Source organism: Typopeltis vanoorti, chromosome 5 (assembly GCF_054136105.1).
Source record: "Typopeltis vanoorti isolate ZY-2024b chromosome 5, IOZ_Tvanoo_1.0, whole genome shotgun sequence".
Lineage (NCBI taxonomy): Eukaryota > Metazoa > Arthropoda > Arachnida > Uropygi > Thelyphonidae > Typopeltis > Typopeltis vanoorti.
Window position 1 is genome coordinate 171,160,863 of NC_143553.1, and position 19,084 is coordinate 171,179,946.

Here is a 19,084-nt window from a genome sequence, read left to right on the forward strand (position 1 = left end):
CTCACAGATAATATTCCCCTCATTTGCTCAATGCTGTATATAGTCCCTCACTAATTTCTCCTAGACCTTAACAACTACTGATGACACACAAACTGGCCTATAATTAGACACTTTCAGTCTGCTATCACCCTTATGCAATGGCACTATCTTACCTTCCTTCTATTCCTTGGGTATCTTTCCCACAATCAGACTTTTATTGAAGAGCCAGGTCAACAGAGCTGTCAGTTCTTTAGCACATTCTCTTAAAACCCTTGGTGAAATACCATCCTGTCCCACAGCTTTACTGGTATCCAGAGTACTCAGTATTCGGAACACACACATTCTCCTCCTAAACCCTGAACCTGCCCTATCCCTCTAGTATTAAAAACCATCTTCAGGATGAAATACTCCAATAAAGTGCTCATTGAACAACCCCACTTTATTCTGCATCAGTCACTTTATTCCCATTTTTATCCTGCAATGTTCTGCAATCTTCCACAATCATTTCTTTTCCTACTGGTCACAAAGCTAAAAAATTCCCTAGGATTTTCTTTGGATCTTAGTGCAATTCTCTTATCATATTCCAGTTTTGCCTTTCTCACCATACTAGTCACTCTCCTGGCCTGCATCTTATATTCTTCGTGCATCTGCTTAAATCTCTTCCATAATCTCTTTTTCAACTGCAGTTCTTGTTTGATATTGTTTGTCATTCACTTTATACCAAATTGTGTCTGCTTCTTCACTCGTGGAATACAGCTTACTATTGTTGCTAACAAATATTCCTTCACAATTTCCCAAGCACTAATGATATCCTGGCCTTCCAATTCCACCCTCCATGGAACTGCTCCAAGTTGATATCTAAGACTATTATAATCACCTGTCTTATAATTCCACATGGAATCCCTTTTCTTTGATATTCCTGCATATCTGTTCATCTTCCAAGTCAAAACCACATGGTCACGTGGGAGAGATGTCATCTCAGTTATTATCAGCTCTTCTGATGCTATGACCAAATCCGAAACTCTAGAACCTCTTGTTCCTCTCTATTACATGTTGACATTTGTCCCTTAAGAATTCTAGAAATTCCACTCCCTTATTACTACATGCATTTCTTCTTCCCAACTTATACTGCTGTAGTTAAAATCTTCCATAACAATCATTCTTCTTGCACTTGCCAAGCTCAACTGCCTGAACATCCTCTTCTCCCCATCCTCTGTGCTCCTTGGTTTGTAGCAACACCCTTCTAAATATTCTGTCTTGGCCACTTCTACCTCACACCATATGCTTTCAAAACCATTTGTGTCACTGCCTTCCAAAACCCCCACTCTTAGAGGACATAAGTCATCACTTATCGTAAGCAGTCTCCACCATCACCATGTTTTCCTTTCCTATCCTGCCGAAAAATGCTGTACCCTGCTACTTCAGTTCCTGTTATTATATCATCCTATGTCAACCACATCACAGAGATCCCAAAATCTTTGGCCAGACTGACGCTATCAGAGCCACCAATTCATCTCCTTTATTTTAGATACTTCTAGCATTAGTATAAAGCATAAAAATGTCACTGCTATATCTATCATTATTCCCTCTAGATCCCATTGGACTCAGTGTTACCTGATGTTGTCTCCCTTCTCCTAAGCACCCATTCCCACAAGAGGCCACCCCTGCTACCATCCACTGTTGGAATTCTAGTTTCCCTGCATTGACACACCGACTCATTCAGAAAACAGCAATCTCTCCAGTTGCCTTTGTCCTTCCTCATTCAAATGCAAGTCGTCTTTCGCATACAGTTCTCTTCTCTCCTGAAATGCCCTCCAAGCATCCACATATTCCAATCCTCTCTTCTGACACATTCTGGCTGTTATGCTATTCAGTGTTACTGCTCTTCTGCTCAGCTCATCACTGTCATACCTGGGTAACACACACATGAGCGTTCCTCTCTGTGTTTTCTTTTGTACAACCTCAAGCAAGAATCTCAGATCTCTCACCGCCCTATTTATATTGGCTCTCAAGTCATTTGTGCCCACCATCACAATCATTTCTTCCATCCTTTCAACCCTCTTAATTGCCATAGCCACACGTTCTATCGTCCCTCCAGGCAAACACTCCTCTGGTATCCTATCTTGCACACCACAGATCATCGAGTCTCGCACATAACACCTCTTATCACTCTGTTCCTTGATTGCTCACCTGCATCCTTCGCTCTCTATTCTGTAACCCTTTCTCGCTGTGTTCCCTTACTTACCTGTCTTCCTGACATCACATCCTGTTCCAGTGCTCCTTCGCATTCTTCTCATTTCCTCTCTCCTTCTGTTTCCATTTTCACCTCTTCTATCATTCCCATAACTCTTTCATTTCCTCTCTTCTACTGTTTCCATTCTCCCCTCTTCTATCATTTCCTCTCTTCTGCTGTTTCTATTCTCTCCTCTTCTACCATTCTCATATCTCTCTCTCTTCTACTGTTCCTGTTCTCTACTCTTCTACCATTCCCATACCTCTCTCTCATTCTCTCTCTCCTACTGTTTCTATTCTCTCCTCTCCTATCATTCCCATAACTCTCTCTCTCACTCTTACTCTGATTCGCCTTGCATTCATCTCTTCCATTCGCCTAATCTCATCTTTCATACTTCTCATCTCTTTCCTGAGACATTCCATCTCCTCTTTTAGCATCTATTTCTCTCTCTGCAAGTTAGTCACTCTTTTAACATCCATGCTGATATCTCATCAGTCCCTTTTGCCAAATTAATATTTAATTTGTGCAACAGTGCTAGTACCTCCTTCTCATGCACCTGAGTTTTTGTGTTCAGTGTGTATAGGCAGTGTTGAGCTTGATGTTGGATTCACTAGGTTTATAGCTTTTAGCAAAATGAAACACTCATTAGTTGAACAATCTTTTTGCCATCTGCTATATACATACCAACAAGAATTGTTCTTCCACATTCATTCTTTCTTTTACTTGCAACATAATGATAGAATTCTTTCTAGTTGAGTTGTCTTTAACTTGTTTCTTTTCGTGCTCAGCTTTCCATACAATAGTTGTAATCCTTCTTTCCTGTGCCTTATAATTTTCATCTGACATCATCTTTACAGTATTCCTTCCACATCGTATTTTTCTTAAGAATCTCTTACTTAATAAGGTTGCATGTTCATTTCACTTCCACCCTTTTATTCTTTGAACTCTAGGGACACATTCCAGTATCGCATCAGCGATGTATTTTTTAAACACTTCCTTACATTGCCGATATCCTTTTCATCTAGCAAATGATACCATGGGACTGAACCTAGTATTCTCCTCAGTTGGTCATACTTTACTGCTCTGAAATTCAACATGAAACCTTTTCTAAATGAAATACCCATACAATTGGCTACTTTCCACAGCTGCTACAGCATGTCCAACTGGAGGCAAAATAGTCCTGTTCTTTTAGTCACACTGTAATCAGATCTTATACTCTTTGACCTCGAGTTCCTTCTGTCACTTGCTGCTTGAGGAAATTGTCATGGAACAGCTCAAGAAATTCAGGTTCATTCTTTTGAGATTTCACTTCTATCCAGTCAGTGTTTAGATAATTAAAGTCACCCATGATTATTATTAATTTGTACCCGTTCCATTTATTGGGAGATGCATTTCATCGTCACTCGCAGCCGGTCCACTAAGTCTGTAGCAACACCTCCCATGTATTTGAACTTGGACAAGATAGTTGTGTGGTTTCCCACCCACGAAAGGTTATTTAAACCTATAATACACTTTGTACTGTGGTTGGGCTAAGGATTTTTTTGCAATTTTTATCAATTTTATATATATATATATTTTTGTAATTTTTAAATTATTTTTACATAGTTCAGAAATTCATCTCCCACCTAAAATTCTTTGAAAAACTGTTACTATTGCAATCCTAGCTATCTATTCTAACTCGACCCAGATCATCTGATAGCATTAGTATCAACCCCCCTCCTCCTCCACTGCCTGTTCTTGCCTATCCCTTCCTAAAACTATTATCCTTTACATTCAATACCAGTTAGTATATCTTCCTCTGAGAGCCAGGTCTCACTAATGCCAGTAATCTGAAGTCACAAGGTTTTCACTAAGGCAACAAACTCAACCCCTTTGTTTCTTATACTCTGCAGTTGTATACAGACAATAAATTTCTTCCTTGTATACCCATCTCTCTCTCTCTCTCTCTCTCTCTCTCTCTATATATATATATATATATATGTATGTGTGTGTGTGTGTGTGTGTGTGTGTGTGTGTGTGCGCGCGCGCGTAGTCTGCATGATCCTGTTGGACAATTTTCAGATTCCTCTTCATATCTAATCCTTCACTTTGTAGACATCTGTCATGATCATATTTGTAGCATTAATATAGTTGCATATCGTCGCTTTAGGGTCGCTTGGTGTCGCACGGATTAGATCGTCGGCTTGTCGAGAGCTCCTGGAAAGATCAGTATTATTTTGTGTTAACATTAGATATTTTACCAGAATTTTAAGTAGTATTGTTTGCTTTTTGATTCTTGGTGTGTCTGTGCAATTTTTGCGTGTTTTCTGTTATTTTAATTATTATTTTTAAGAAAAGATAGCGTACACATGGCACCGATAAAGAAAAAAATGGCGGCCAGGTCGCCATGCTTGCTTAAGAGTTTTGATGTAAAAGAATTTATGCAATGTGCTGTCTGTGAGATGTATGCCTTGCGAAGAGCGGTAGGAGTCTGGTTAGAAAGTGATAGTGGAGTTAATATGTGTAGAAAGTGTAAAGAGAATGAGGACTTCAAGCGTGTTTCGTGTATCGAGACTGATATCGTTAACGGTAGTCAGAATGTAGAAAATGGCGGTGTACTAGAGAATTGCGTGGTAGTGCCAGATATGTGTGAGAGCGTCGCTGAAAGTGTAAATGAAGGTAGAAACACCGAAGGAATGGATGATTTGATCGATAATGAAAATGGTGAGATAAATGCGAGTAGCGAAATTGCCCGTTTACATGCCGTGATACACAGAGCCAAACGACAACTGGAGCGTATGCAAAAATGTGTGTTGAACGTACCGACAAATAACCGGCGTAAGTCTGTGACGGCAAAAAATAGAATGTACGTAAACGTCAATAAAATGAAGGAGCGAGTGCTGTATGGGGATTCGCTATTAAGAGGCGTAATAATTGAGAGTTTAACGAAGTCGTACCAGCTGGTTGCGAACATAAAGGACGTCAGCGAATCTATTCGACTGCAAAAACAGAGGGTGAAAGAGATGATAATAGTGGCAGGAACGAATGATTTGAAAGAGGACAAAATGGAAATGATAGAGGATGTGAGGGAGTTGTTTGAGGTAGCAAAAGAGAAGAGTGAGAGAGTTAGGATGGTGAGTATCTTACCGCGGTATGACAGCGAAGTGTTTAGAAGGAGGGCCATAATTGCCAATGACTTTATGCGTGGGTTATGCATGGAGAGTGGTGTGGAATTTGTGGATGTGTGGAATGAGTTCGATGGGCGAAAGGACTTATATAAGATGGATGGGTTACATTTGAATGGAGTTGGTGTACGGAGACTTGAAAGAGTGTTGATGAATGATGTGGAAGTGGATGTACAGACTCAGGGAAACTAGATTTATTAAGAGGGGGGGGAGTAGATATGCAGACTTTAGGGGGGGCAGTTAAGTGTATGAATGAGTATATTACGCCCGGGCGAGTACGACGGACAACAAATCAGAATGGGATAATTAGTATAAGGAATCAAAGTAGGGATGGGACAAATGGGCTTCTGCAATTCATGTACACTAATGCCAGGAGTATTAGGAACAAGAAGGAAGAGTTTTTGGCCATGGTTGGCACTTCCAGGCCACAGGTTGTCGGTATTAGTGAAACATGGCTGACAGAAGATGATAAAGCTAGTGGGATTGAATGCGATGGGTATAGCGTGTTCAGGAGTGACAGGGTGAATAAAAAGGGGGGAGGAGTGTTATTGATGATAGCTGATGAGCTTCAGCCAAGGAGTATAGAAGTTGAACTGCAGGATGGGGAAAAAAGCACATTTGAGGCTGTTTGGTGTGAGATACAATCTCGCAGAACAAAATATACAATTGGGTGCTGCTATAGACCGGGTGATGGAGTGGATGGTGGGAATAGTATGCATAAGCAAATAGAAGAAATGAATGGAAGGAGGGTAATTATTATGGGTGATTTCAATTATGGTAACATTGACTGGAAAGAGGAGAGGGCACATGGGAGGAAGGAATTGGATTTTATGCAGTTATTAAGGGACAACTATCTACGGCAACATGTATTGGAAAATACCAGGGGGCAGAGAGTGCTGGACCTAGTAATTGCAACTGAGAATGTAGCTGTAACGAACATGACCATGTTGCCACCAATTGGTGAGAGTGACCATAAGGTCATGACTTGGGAGGTGGCTAAAGGAGTCGAATTTACAATTAAGACAGGGTATATGTGGAATTACCGGGCTGGTAAGTATGACAAGCTTAGGTGTGTGCTTGGCTCAATGCCATGGCATGTAAAACTGCAAGGGCTGGATGTTGATGGTGCATGGGAGGTGGTTAAGAACTGTTTGCAGGAGGCAATGGTTGACTGTATACCAAGAGTCCGAATAATAAATCAGGTAGGGGTTAAATGGATGAATAACACTATTAAGCTTGAGCTGCAAAAAAAGAAACAATTGTGGAGGGAATTTAAGGAGAAGGGTGACCATCAGGTGCATGAACAGTATAAAGCTCAGGCCAGGATGGTAACAAGGGTGGTAAGAAAAGCAAAAGCAGATTACGAAAGGAAATTGGCCATGCAGGCTAAAGAGAATCCCAAACAGTTTTTTCAATAAGTTGCAAGTAAAAGGAAAAATGCTCATGGTAGAATGATCTTAAAAAATGCCGAGGGTAGGGAGGTAACTGAATCAGTCGATGTTGTGGAATTACTGAGCGAGCACTTTGCAAGAGTATATCATCCAGGTGGTGGCTTTGCGGAAATGGAGGAACCAACAGCTTATACTGGAATTGTGATGAATGAGGTAGAGGTAACTAGTCTATTACAGAACCTCAATGTCAATACATCTGTGGGATTGGATGGTATACCAGCTCGTGTCGTACGTGAAGCGGCCAAAGAATTGTCAGTGCCCTTGACCATTATGTTTAATTTGAGCCTCAGGACTGGGTCAGTCCCAAGGGGGTGGAAAGAGGGGAAAATAGTTCCACTGCACAAAGGTGGTTCCAAGGCTGCTGTTGAAAATTACCGGCCAATCAGCATAACAGGAATCATTATCAAGGTCTTAGAGAAAATAGTCAAGAGGAAAATACAAGATTGGATAGAAGAAAATGGGATACTGTATCGGGGACAGCATGGTTTTGTGAAGGGTAGGTCATGCCTCAGTAACTTGCTCACGTATTATAACACAGTGACGGCTGAACTGGATAAGGGTAATGGGTTTACAGTGATTCTGCTGGACCTTGCTAAGGCCTTTGACAGGATACCACATGGAATTCTAATCAGTAAATTGCAGCATATGGGAATGGACATAGGGTTGGTGAGATGGATAGGAGGGTGGTTGACGGAGAGATATCAGAGAGTGGTTTACTCAGGAGTAGAGTCCACTAGACGGCCTGTGACTAGTGGTGTACCACAAGGATCTGTTCTTGGACCACTGCTGTTTAATTTGTTCATAAATGATATAGGAAAGGATCTGAGAGGAACAGTTCATTTGTTTGCGGATGATGCGAAGTTGGGTAGGGCAATAGTGAATGCAGATGACGTCAAAATTTTGCAGGATGATTTGGATAGATTGGAGGTCTGGGCTAGGGAGAATGGATGTCAATTTAATGTGGCAAAATGTAAGGTTATGCATTTTGGGGTGAAAAGATGGGAGGCAGTTTACTGCATTGGTGGAACCGTGCTCCAGGAAATTGATGAGGCACGAGATTTAGGAGTGTTGGTGGATAAGGAATTGAAATTTAGGGGACACATTGCAAAAGTGGCCAAATCAGCTCATCAAATCACTTGGTTGCTGAAGAATACGTTGACAAGCAGAGACAAGCAGGTTATTGTTCCTCTGTATCGAGCCTTGATAAGACCTCATCTCGACTACTGTGCTCAGATTTGGTCACCTAGGTTTCTTCTTGATGGGGAGGAGGTGGAGAGGATCCAGAGGCGAGTGACCAAGATGATAGCAGGTCTGTGGAATGAACCGTATGAGAACAGGTTGAGGATTTGTGGGTTGCAAAAATTGGTTGATAGGCGGAGGAGGGGAGATATGATTGAGACATTCAAATTACTGAAGGGTTTCTATAAAATTAATTCAGAAGATATTTTTGAGAACAGGGCTGGTTGTGGGAGGACTAGGGGACATCCATGGAAACTGGGCAAAAGTGTGGTTAGTAAAGGTGTTAGAGCTGGGTTCTTTACTTTTAGAGTAGTGAATGAGTGGAATGCGCTCCCTGAGTCTGTGGTGGATGCTGTGACAGTGAATGAGTTTAAGGCGAGGTATGATAGATACTGTATGAATGTCGAATAGTTGTGATGAAAATGATTTGGGGCCTCCCTCGATGAGTCTAATGACTCCCTGGAGTTGCCCGTAATAATAATAATAATAATAATAACTTAGCTCTTACAGATTAGTACCATTCCTCCCATCATAATCTAATTTCATTGACTCTCTCAAAACTCTTGATACCAAACACATTAAACACATTCAAGTGTAAGCCATCCCTCTTATATAAATCCTTTCTTCCTTCAAACTCACTCCAACACATCCAAACACTTACAGCTGTCTTTTTTGCATTTGTGGAGTGAGTTTGAAGGAAGAAGGAATTTATATAAGAGTTCTGTTAGTAATAATAATGAATGAATGAATGAATTTTCTATTTATATTTTATATGCAATAACAGGAATTTAAATTTAAATTAGATATTCATCTTTTAACACTCACTAGGTTATTGCTCGGCGACTATTACAATCAAAACAGACAATACCACATTATTACCTATCTATAGATGTAGAAATGGATGCTGTCCTCCAGTAAGTGGATTTTTTTTTTTCTATCATTCCGTAAGTTGTCATAATCTGAAATAAATTAGGTTATTTGTGTTATGTTAAAAATTAAATAAATAAGATGTGCTGTCCTTTAAATTTAGAATCTTCATTCTAGATCAGTGGTTTTCAAACTTATTTGGCTTACTGCCCCCCTTTTCCAAAAAAAAATTTATTCAGCATCTCCCTGGAAAATATTTTCTAAGACCAGACCAGCTCTATGTGATACATATAAAAGAAAATCAGATCAGATCAGCAGTTCTCTAGTTTCAAACAAACAAACAGAGAGATACAGATACAAATTTGCGTTTTATTATGCATCTAGTAGAGATTTTTGAAGTTTGGAAATAAGACACCTTGGAACTGAAATTTTAAGGCTATTTATTGAAAAGAAACATAAATTGCACGTAAACATATGACAAGTTGGAGCTGAAAAATTAATAACACTATTAAAATTAAGAAAACAAACATAAATTGCACATAAAATAGTAAATAACGATCAGTAATATTAAAAACAATCCTAATGAGAAGGATGAGCTGCTGCCAATTTATTGATATTTGGCTCTATATTTGGGGGTGTTTAAGGGTCAAAGCTGTATAACTGAGAGGAGACCTCCACATAGCCTTTAAAGGAATGCAGAGAACCGACCAGGGCTTCTGACCTAATGTCCAATTCTCCTTCTCGTGGTGCACCCTGTTGGGTATCTACTTTGATACTGAACGAACGAGGATGGGCTGGCAATTTGGGATTTAGCCGACCAAATTGTATTCTTATTGGTTAAACCAAAATAAAAAATGATGGTACAACATGATAAAATTTCATGCCAACTGGGGCATCACCCGGTTAAACAAGGCCAACATTGTTTTTGCCAGGGAACCAGGGCGAACAGCGAAAAGTCAGCTACTGGAATAAATCTGAAAACAAACCCCAACTCAACATCACCAGAGTTAAAGATTGGTACTATCAACATAAGAAGCCTGAATGGCAAAGAAATGGAGCTAGCTGAGGAATTAGATAAGTACCAGATCGACATAATAGGGGTGACTGAAACAAAAAAGACCAAAACTGGTGAGATCTTTCTGAGCAATAAATACAAAATGTTATATTCAGGCAATGACAATCAAGGAAAAGAAGGAGTAGCCATAGTATTCAACACAAAATACGAGGCTAATTTTCTTGAATGGCAGTCAGTCTCAAGTAGAGTAATGTGGGCAAATATGAGAATGGGGAACTGGACAATGAGACTTATTTGTGCCTATGGTCCCACAGAAGGTTCTACTAAGGTAGAAGTGGAGGAATTTTTTGATGCTTTAGAAAAAGCAACTGACACAATAAAAAAGGAAAAGTTGGTCCTTGTTGGGGATCTAAATAGCAGAGTAGGAAATGATTGCGAGACATACAAAAATATTTTGGGAAAATTTGGAGAAAAGAGCAAAGCTAATAATAATGGCAAATATCTGTTGGATTTCTGCTCAGCTCATGGACTGGTTATTACTAACACCATGTTCCAACATAAAAATGTGCACAAATTCACATGGAGAGAAGAGGCTAGGAATAAGAAAAGTCTCATTGACTATGTTATTGTTGATAGTGATGTTTTCTCCCTGGTGCAGGACGCCAGAGTGTACAGAGGATTTGAATTTGGAAGTGATCACTATTTAGTCTTGAGCAGGATAAAATTGAATTTCATATTGAAAAGAATAACATGTAAGAAAGTTTTAAAGCGAATAAAAGTTGAGCAACTCTCAGATGTGAGCTGTAGACTAAAATACAGAAAGATTATTGAAAAGAAAATGAAAGTGTTTGAGAACAGGAATCAAACCTTGGAGATTCAGTGGCAAACTCTGAAGAAAACATTGATTGATTCTGCCAGAGAGGCATGTGGTGAGGTTGTCTGCAAGGATAGAAAAATCAGAACTCCCTGGTGGACACAGGAAGTTAAAGAGGCAGCGAAGGAAAAGAAGAAAGCATATCAAAAGTTCCTGGCAAATAAGTCAGCTTTTACTCTTACAGAATACAGAGACAAATGTAAGAAAGCTAATTAGTGTGTAAAACTAGCTAAACAAAAGTCATGGGAGTCCTTTGGCAAGAATATAGAAAATAAATATTAAGAAGGTGACAAAATATTCTGGAGGTTGTTGAAGCTTAGGAATGGAGGAAAGAGTGCTGTAAAAGGAGTTAGAGATGATAAAGGTGACATGAAAACAGGAGAAAAAGATATCCTTGAAGTATGGAGTAATTACTTTGAAAAATTGCTAAATGAAACAAGCAGTGATGACAGCACAGTGATAAAAAACAATGACCAGGCATTCAGTCAGGAATACCTGTCCATACTTGAAATAGAAAAGCCATCAAAGGCTTGAAATGTGGAAAGGCAGCAGGAGTAGATGATATTCGATCAGAAATGCTGAAGTATGGTGGTATAAAAGTTTTACAGTGGCTGCACTGCATAGTTCAGAAAGCCTGGACAGAGGGACGAATTCCTGATGATTGGAGTAGAGCTCTCATAGTACCCGTATATAAAAAGGGAAATAAAACTGAATGCGAGATTTACAGAGGTAATTCCCTACTGAGTGCTCCTAGCAAGATCTATGCAAGTATACTTGAGAAATGGTTGAGAAGAATTGTGGAAGAAAAGCTTGGTGAAGAACAAGCTGGATTCAGGCCAAATAGAGGCTGTCAGGATCAGATCTTCACTTTACGACAAATAGTCGAAAAAGCATGGGAATATAACAAAGATCTGTATTTAAGTTTTGTCAATTTGGAAAAGGCATATAACAAGGTGCCAAGAGAGAAGCTATTCAGTATGCTACAGTTATATGGTGTCAATGGGGCATTATATCAAGCAATACTTAGTCTTTATTTGAGTTGTAAGTCAACAGTTAGAATTGAAGGAAGTACTGGAAGAATCATTGAAAATGTCAACTGTGTTGTGAATGGAGAACGTGTGGAACAAGTAAAACATTTCAGCTACTTAGGCACGATTTTTACTGAAGATGGTAAATTAAATATAGAAATAGACAACAGAATCAGCAAAGCTGGTATGGTGGGAAGTCAATTGAATAAATTCATATGGAAAAAGAGAGAAATTAGTCGGAACACTAAATTAGCTGTATAGAAGACAGTGTTCAAACCAGTTTTAACTTGTGGATCTGAGAGCTGGGTCAGAAGTAAAACACTTGACGAAAGACTAGAGACCGCAGATATGAGACTCCTGAGAAAAATTAGAGGCGTGAACAGATGGCATCAGTGGCAATATCATATTAAAAACGAGGATATTAGGAAAGAACTTGACATTGTCAGCATCCAGGAATGCGTTAGCACAGCTAATCTTAGGTGGTATGGTCACTTAAATAGAATGGGAGCGGAAAGATTAGCAAAACAAGTGTTCTCTGCCAGGTTGGCAGGAAAACGACCCAGAGGAAGACCAAGATATAGGTGGGTTGATATGGTACAAAGTGCCTTTGAAGATAGAAATATAAGATCTGATAATGTTGGAGTCTTGACAAGTAACAGACTGATTTGGAGGAAAATTGTAGATAGGAAGTTAGTAATGATGTAATTTTTTCATGTAGTACTGTCATATCCTGTACATCCCTTGAGGGTACATGGCAGAAATTTGATGATGATGATGTTGGCTCTATATTTGTTAGCAGCATTCTTAAATTACCACAATGAGCTATTTGCAGTCAGTTTCTTTTTTTTTTAGTTAAAAGATTTGTGACTGCACTGAACCCACATTCCACTAAATATGACAATGGATTCTCCTTTAGAGAATCCATCCTCTGTCAGCAAAACTTTTAGCATATAATAATTCTTGGCAAATTTTTTTCTTCTTTTATGTATCATACATATGCTAAAAGTAAGGCTTCTCCTGGTAAAGTAGATGCAAGTTATATAGAGAGCTGGGTTATTTTTAAATATCACATAATGAGTCTTCAACATCCTGGGCCATTTCATTAGTTTTTTGTTGCACTGGATTATTGCTCAAAGTAATTTTCTTGATAATATCAGAGGCTGGCTTGTGTAGTGCAGTGCATATGACCTCACTAACAGCTGGTAGGATTAGTTCTTCACCAACATTAAGTGGTTTTTCCGATTTAGCAATCAGTAAAGAAATGTTGTAAGAGGTGTGCAACCCATCATCATCTAATTTGGGTGCTGCTGAAAACATATCTACCAATGTTAGTTGTTTCAAAAATTTTTCTTTCAGTGCTTGAAAATATGATAAATCCTTATCTTTTTTTTTTATCAGCATGAATTTTTGTCAAATGTTCTAGTCTTTGAAGGCTTCACAAATTCATTTGAAAAAACTTTTTGGCAAATGAGGCACATTAGTAATGTTTTTTTTTTTGTAGGCGACTGGATATAGCTGTATTTCAAATATTCGATATTATATTTTCTACATTTCATAAATTTAGTTTAATCCTTTATCCAAGGATTTCACAAATTCATTTGAAAAAACTTTTTGGCAAATCAGGCACATTAGTAATGTTTTTTTTTTTGTAGGCGACTGTATATAGCTGTATTTCAAATATTCGATATTATATTTTCTACATTTCATAAATTTAGTTTAATCCTTTATCCAAGGGTGAGCAAACAAAGTTTGCGCCTGAAAGTATCTTCAGGACTGGCGGTAAGGTGGTACAACACCAGGACAATTCCTTGCAAAGGTGGAGCAGTATCTCAGTATCTCTCATAATGCAAAATACATCTCCTTGCAGATATGTCTAATGTTATGCATTAAGGGAAGGGCCACTACCCAGAGTAGTTTCGACCTTTATTGAGGTCTCTTCAGTGGGAGCCAGGTCCAAGTGGAGATACCAGCCAGAAGCATTAGCAGGTCATCTCTACCTATAGGAGTTGCCAATTGGTGTGCCACCTTTTTAATAAATTACTATGGATTTAGAGAAAGATGTTGAAAGTTTATTTTTCACTTGGTTAGAGTATAATAAATTTAGCTTAATCCTTTATCCAAGTGTGAGCAAATAAAGTTCGCCCCCAAAGTTTGGGGTTTTGGTCTTCCTCTGGGTCGTTTACCTGCCAATCTGGCAGAGATCACTTGATTGGCTAATCTTTCCTCGCCCATTCTATTTAAGTGACCATACCACCTGAGATTAGCTCTGCTAACACATTCCTGGATGCTGACAATGTCAAGTTCTTTCCTAATATCCTTGTTTTTAATATGATATTGCCATTGATGCCATCTGTTCACTCCTCTAATCTTTCTCAGGAATCTCATATCTGCGGTCTCTAGTCTTTGGTCAAGTGTTTTACTTCTGACCCAGCTCTCAGATCCATAAGTTAAAACTGGTTTGAACACTGTCTTGTATACAGCCAATTTATTGATCCGACTAATTTCTCTCTTATTCCATATGAAATTAATTCAATTGACTGCCTACTATACCAGCTTTCTTGATTCTGTTGTCTATTTTCATATTTAATTTACAATCTTCAGTAGCTGAAATGTTTTACTTGTTCTGCAGGTTCTCCATTCACAATGCAGCTGATATCTTCAATGCTTCTGCCTATTTTCATTATCTTTGTCTTGTTATTGCTGACCTTCATACCATATCTATCACAAGAGCTATTCAATTTAGTCGAGGAATCTTGCAGACTTGTAGAGGATTTATTTAGAAGTATAACATCATCCGCTTAAAGCAGGGAGTTGACATTAACATCGCCAATTTTGATATCAGGTTTAATACCACTTTCCTTCATAATCTGATCCATATAGATAATGAATAACAGAAGGGACAATGTACATCCCTGTCTCACACCAGATTTAACATTAAACCATCTCTCCTGTACTTCCTTCAATTTTAACTGTTGGCTTACAACTCAAATAAAGACTATGTATTGCTTGATATAATGCCCCATTGACACCATATAACTGTAGCATATCGAATAGCTTCTCTCTTGGCACCTTGTCATATGCCTTTTCCAGATCGACAAAACTTAAATACAGATCTTTGTTATATTCCCATGCTTTCTCAACTATTTGTCGTAAAGTGAAGATCTGATCCTGACAGCTTCTATTTGGCCTGAATCCAGCTTGTTCTTCACCAAGCTTTTCTTCCACAATTCTTCTCAACCGTTTCTCAAGTATACTTGCATAGCTCTTGCCAGGAACACTCAGTAGGGAATTATCTCTGTAATTCTCACATTCAGTTTTATTTCCTTTTTTATATATTTTATATATGGGTACTATTAGAACTCTACTCCAATCATTAGGAATTCGTCTCTCTGTCCAGTCTTTCTGAACTATGCAGTGGAGTCACTGTAAGACTTTTATATTTCTGGTTGAATATCATCTACTCCTGCTGCCTTTCTACAGTTCAAGCCTTTGATGGCTTTTTCTACTTTAAGTATGAATATGTATTCCTGACTATAATAAATTTTGTTTAATCCTTTATCCAAGTGTGAGCAAACAAAGTTTGTGCCTGAAAGTATCTTCAAGACTGGGGTAAGGTGATACAACACCAGGGCACTCCTTGCAAAGGTGGAGCAAGCTACCAACTCTCCTATCTCAGTATCTCCCATATCTCCCATAATGCAAAACACATCTCCTTGCGGATATGTCTAATGTTATGCATTAAGGGGAGGACCACAACCCAGACTAGTTTCGACCTTTATTGAGGTCTCTTCAGTGGGAGCCAGGCCCAAGTGGAGATACCAGGACGCAGGACATATATGGCACAGAGGGTGAAGCTTGATGCTTTTCATATTCCCTGTTGTCTGTTTCGGGAGCAGTGATGGGAGAGATCTGTGAGCTATTTTAGCTAGCCCTGAGTGGGCAGAAGTGGTTATTCGTCGTTGGGTGTTAGGATGGCTTTCGGTCTTTTATGTTTCCAGTAGTCATTACCGTTATTGTTTCTGGCTTGTTGTATCAGTTGGTTTGGATGGATAGATGTCTTCATAAAGAATTTTTCTGCTAGGGAGCGTAGTAGTGGAGAGATGTAGGGGATATTTATGTCCCGGTGGATCTCGGCGTTCCTGATGAACCACGGGGCGTCCAGAATCATTCGCAGGCATTTGTTCTGTAGTCTTTGTAGCTTGAGGATGTTTGTCTTGGAGGTATGGCTCCAGGCTGGGGAGGTGTATATGACTGTGGGACGGATCACTGTCTTGTACAGTAGTATTTTATTTGTTGAGCTTAGTTTGCTGTGTCTGTTGATCAAGGGGTATAGCTGGGCGATAACTTTTGAAGCTTTGGTGCATATGCTCTTGATGTGGCTGTTGAAGCATAATCACTTATCGAGAAGTATTCCTAGGTATTTTGCTTCAGTTTTCCAGGGAATTTTACAGTTGAACAGGGTGATGTCTCCTTTGGGGATGCTCGTCTTCTTGTGAAGAGTATCGTTGTACTTTTCTGGGGGTTTAATTGTAGTTGCCAGTCTTTAAACCATTTTTCTAGATTCAGGATGGTGTCTTGTAGTTTTTTGGTGACGAGATCTGGCTAGAATAGTCGTGTCATCAGCATAAAGGGCGATGGTGGATGTGAGAGGATTTTGAGGGATGTCTGCCATATAGATGTTGAACAGGATCGGGGCTAGCAGTGATCCTTGAGGAACTCCAGCGAGGATTTTCCGTTGGGTTGAGACTGTTTCATTGATTTTGACTTGCATCCTCCTGTTGGAGAGTTATGATTTGATCAGGTGTATCATGTTTAGTGGAAGGTTAGCGATGATAAGTTTGTAGAGGAGGCCTTGGTGCCAGATCTTATCGAAGGCCTTTGAGATGTCTAGGAAGACAGCTCCAGTGTGTTGATTCCAATTGAATCCTGTGGTGATGTATTCTACCAGTCTATGGATTTTGATGGGTGGTGCTGTGATTTTGACGGAAGCCGAATTGTTCTTCTGGAATGATATTTAATTGGTTGACATGATCTTGGAGTCTGATGAGGATGATTTTCTCAGCTATTTTCCCTAAATTGGATAGCAGGCTGATGGGATGGTAATTTTCAGGTAGGTGTGGGTCTTTGCCTGGTTTGTGAATTGGGATGATGTCAGCTATTTTCCATGACTGGGGGGGAAGTGCTGCCATTTGAGGATGGAGTTTATGATGTTTGCCAGATGTGCTATGGCTTTGCATGGTAGTGCCTTGATGACTTGGTTAGTGATGCCATCCGGACCTGGAGCTTTTTTGATCTTGAGATGGTTGATGATGCCGATTATTTCGGTAGGTGAGGTAGGCATTATAGGACTTGGATTGACATCGGGACGATTTACTGTGAACCTGACATTACGATGGATCTTGTATACGTGGCTGATGTTTAGGTTATCATATGCAGGACTGCATTGTTTCTCTAGGTTTCTTGCTATGGTTTCGGCTTTGTCAGCATCTGTGTATGCAAGGTGCTGTTCTGCTTGCAGAGGGGGGGGGGATTTGCGCTTGATCCTGATGTTGTTTAGGAATTTCCATATAGAATGATCTGCTGTGGAGATGGAGGTGAGCTTGTTGTCCCATTGTTGGTTCCTGTGGTTCTGAAGAGCTTCTCAGACAGATTTGTTTAATCTGTTGAGGGCTGTTTTGTCCTGGGGAGCATGAGTGTTGTGATATCTTTTTCTTTGTCTGTTTTTTTCCCTTATTAAGTCCATGATTTCTTCCGGGAGACGATTTTGTTTGTGGGTGATCGTGGATACTGTGGCTGCTGTTATGGCTTTATTGATTTGATTGGTGAGGTTCTTTATTGCCGTGTCTATTTCTTCCTTGGCTTTTATATGGGGAACCGGACCAATATGTTCTGGTAGCACTTTCTTGAGTTTCTCCCAGATGATGGAGGTTTGGGGGGGGGGGGAGGTGACTGATCTTTGTTCCCTAAGTGAAGTAGGATTGGGTTGTGGTCTGATGATAATTCGTTCAGTGCTTGAATGCTGTGCTGGTATTTGATGTTGTGTAGAATGGCGATGTCTAGGATGTCGGCTGTGCCAGTTGGGCTGTGGTGGGTTGGTTCACTGGGTCCTGTTACGACAGCGTTGTTTAATCCTGTGTAGCTGAAGAGGATATGGCCATTTTTATTTGTGGTTCTGCTGTTCCAGGAGGGATGTTTGGAGTTTAAGTCCCCAGCGACGATGATGGATTCATTTGTGCCTAGTACAGCATCCAAGTCAGAAAATAGCAGGGTCTTAGCAGTGGAGTTGTAGGCGGCATAGATTTTAAGTCTTCCAGTTGAATTTGTGAGGACTTCGACACCAGTGAGTTCTAGGTTGGAGGGGGGTGAGTATTCCATTGTGCCTGATGCAGTTCCTGATAAATATGGCTGTACCACCACCTCTGTAGTCCAGTCGGTCGTTTCTGTATAGTGTGTAGCTTCTCAGTTTTGGATTGTCTGCAGGTCTTAGATGAGTTTCATTAATTAGGATGACGTCAGGGTTGTATCTGTGAGAGAATTCTTGAAGTTCCAGAGCGGCGATCTGTAGTGAGTCTGGCATTAATCTAGTTTTATTGATTAACAAGCATTGATAATATGGTTTGAGTTTCTTTTAGAAATCTTTTTGTGGAGTTTGGTGAAGGGTTTGACTTACTGAAGTCTTGAAGCATGTTTGCCAATGAGGCTGTGATGACTGTTGTCATGTTTGGAAGAATTTGGTCCTGCTGGATATATTTAGATGAGCGGGCTACTTCGGCATATCCTGCTTCGACGGTGGCTTTCCAGACTTGGTATTTTCCACTTGTGAGAGCTGGTATTTTGTTGTCTTTTGTTGCGTGTCAGGCAACTGGGGAGCAGTCAACTCAGGTGCCTGTGGGCAGGGTTCAGAGATCTGTTTCCTTTTGTTGTGTGTTTTATTCTTAGGGTAGTGACTGCAGCCTCTGTAGTTTGCCGGGTGGGGCCCCCCCACAGTTCGTGCATTTGGCTGGTGAGGTCCTGGATTTTGAGCAGGTTGCTGTGGGGTGGTTTTGCCCATTTGAGGCATTTGTAGTCTGCTCTGCAGAGTTTCTGTGCGTGTCCGTACTTCTGACATCTGTAGCACTGGCCTGATGAGGCTCTTTTTCTTAGTGGTTCTGTTGTGATTTTCAGGCCACAGATCGTTGTTAAGTTGTATATGTTCTTGTGTGTGTTAGGTATCTCAACGAGTACTAGGGGCATT

The 19,084-nt window shown here is 39.9% G+C and overlaps 1 protein-coding gene across 3 annotated transcripts in view; it reads left to right on the plus strand.

The window, feature by feature from the left end:
- muc (dihydrolipoamide S-acetyltransferase muc) overlaps positions 1 to 19,084 on the plus strand; it is a 277,556-nt gene that overhangs the window by 59,280 nt on the left and 199,192 nt on the right. For all 3 annotated transcript variants that reach the window (XM_090392923.1, XM_090392924.1, XM_090392925.1), the window contains exon 6: positions 8,895 to 8,980. In XM_090392923.1, coding sequence (XP_090249049.1) covers positions 8,895 to 8,980 — 86 coding nt within the window. The remainder of the gene's footprint in view (positions 1 to 8,894; positions 8,981 to 19,084) is intronic.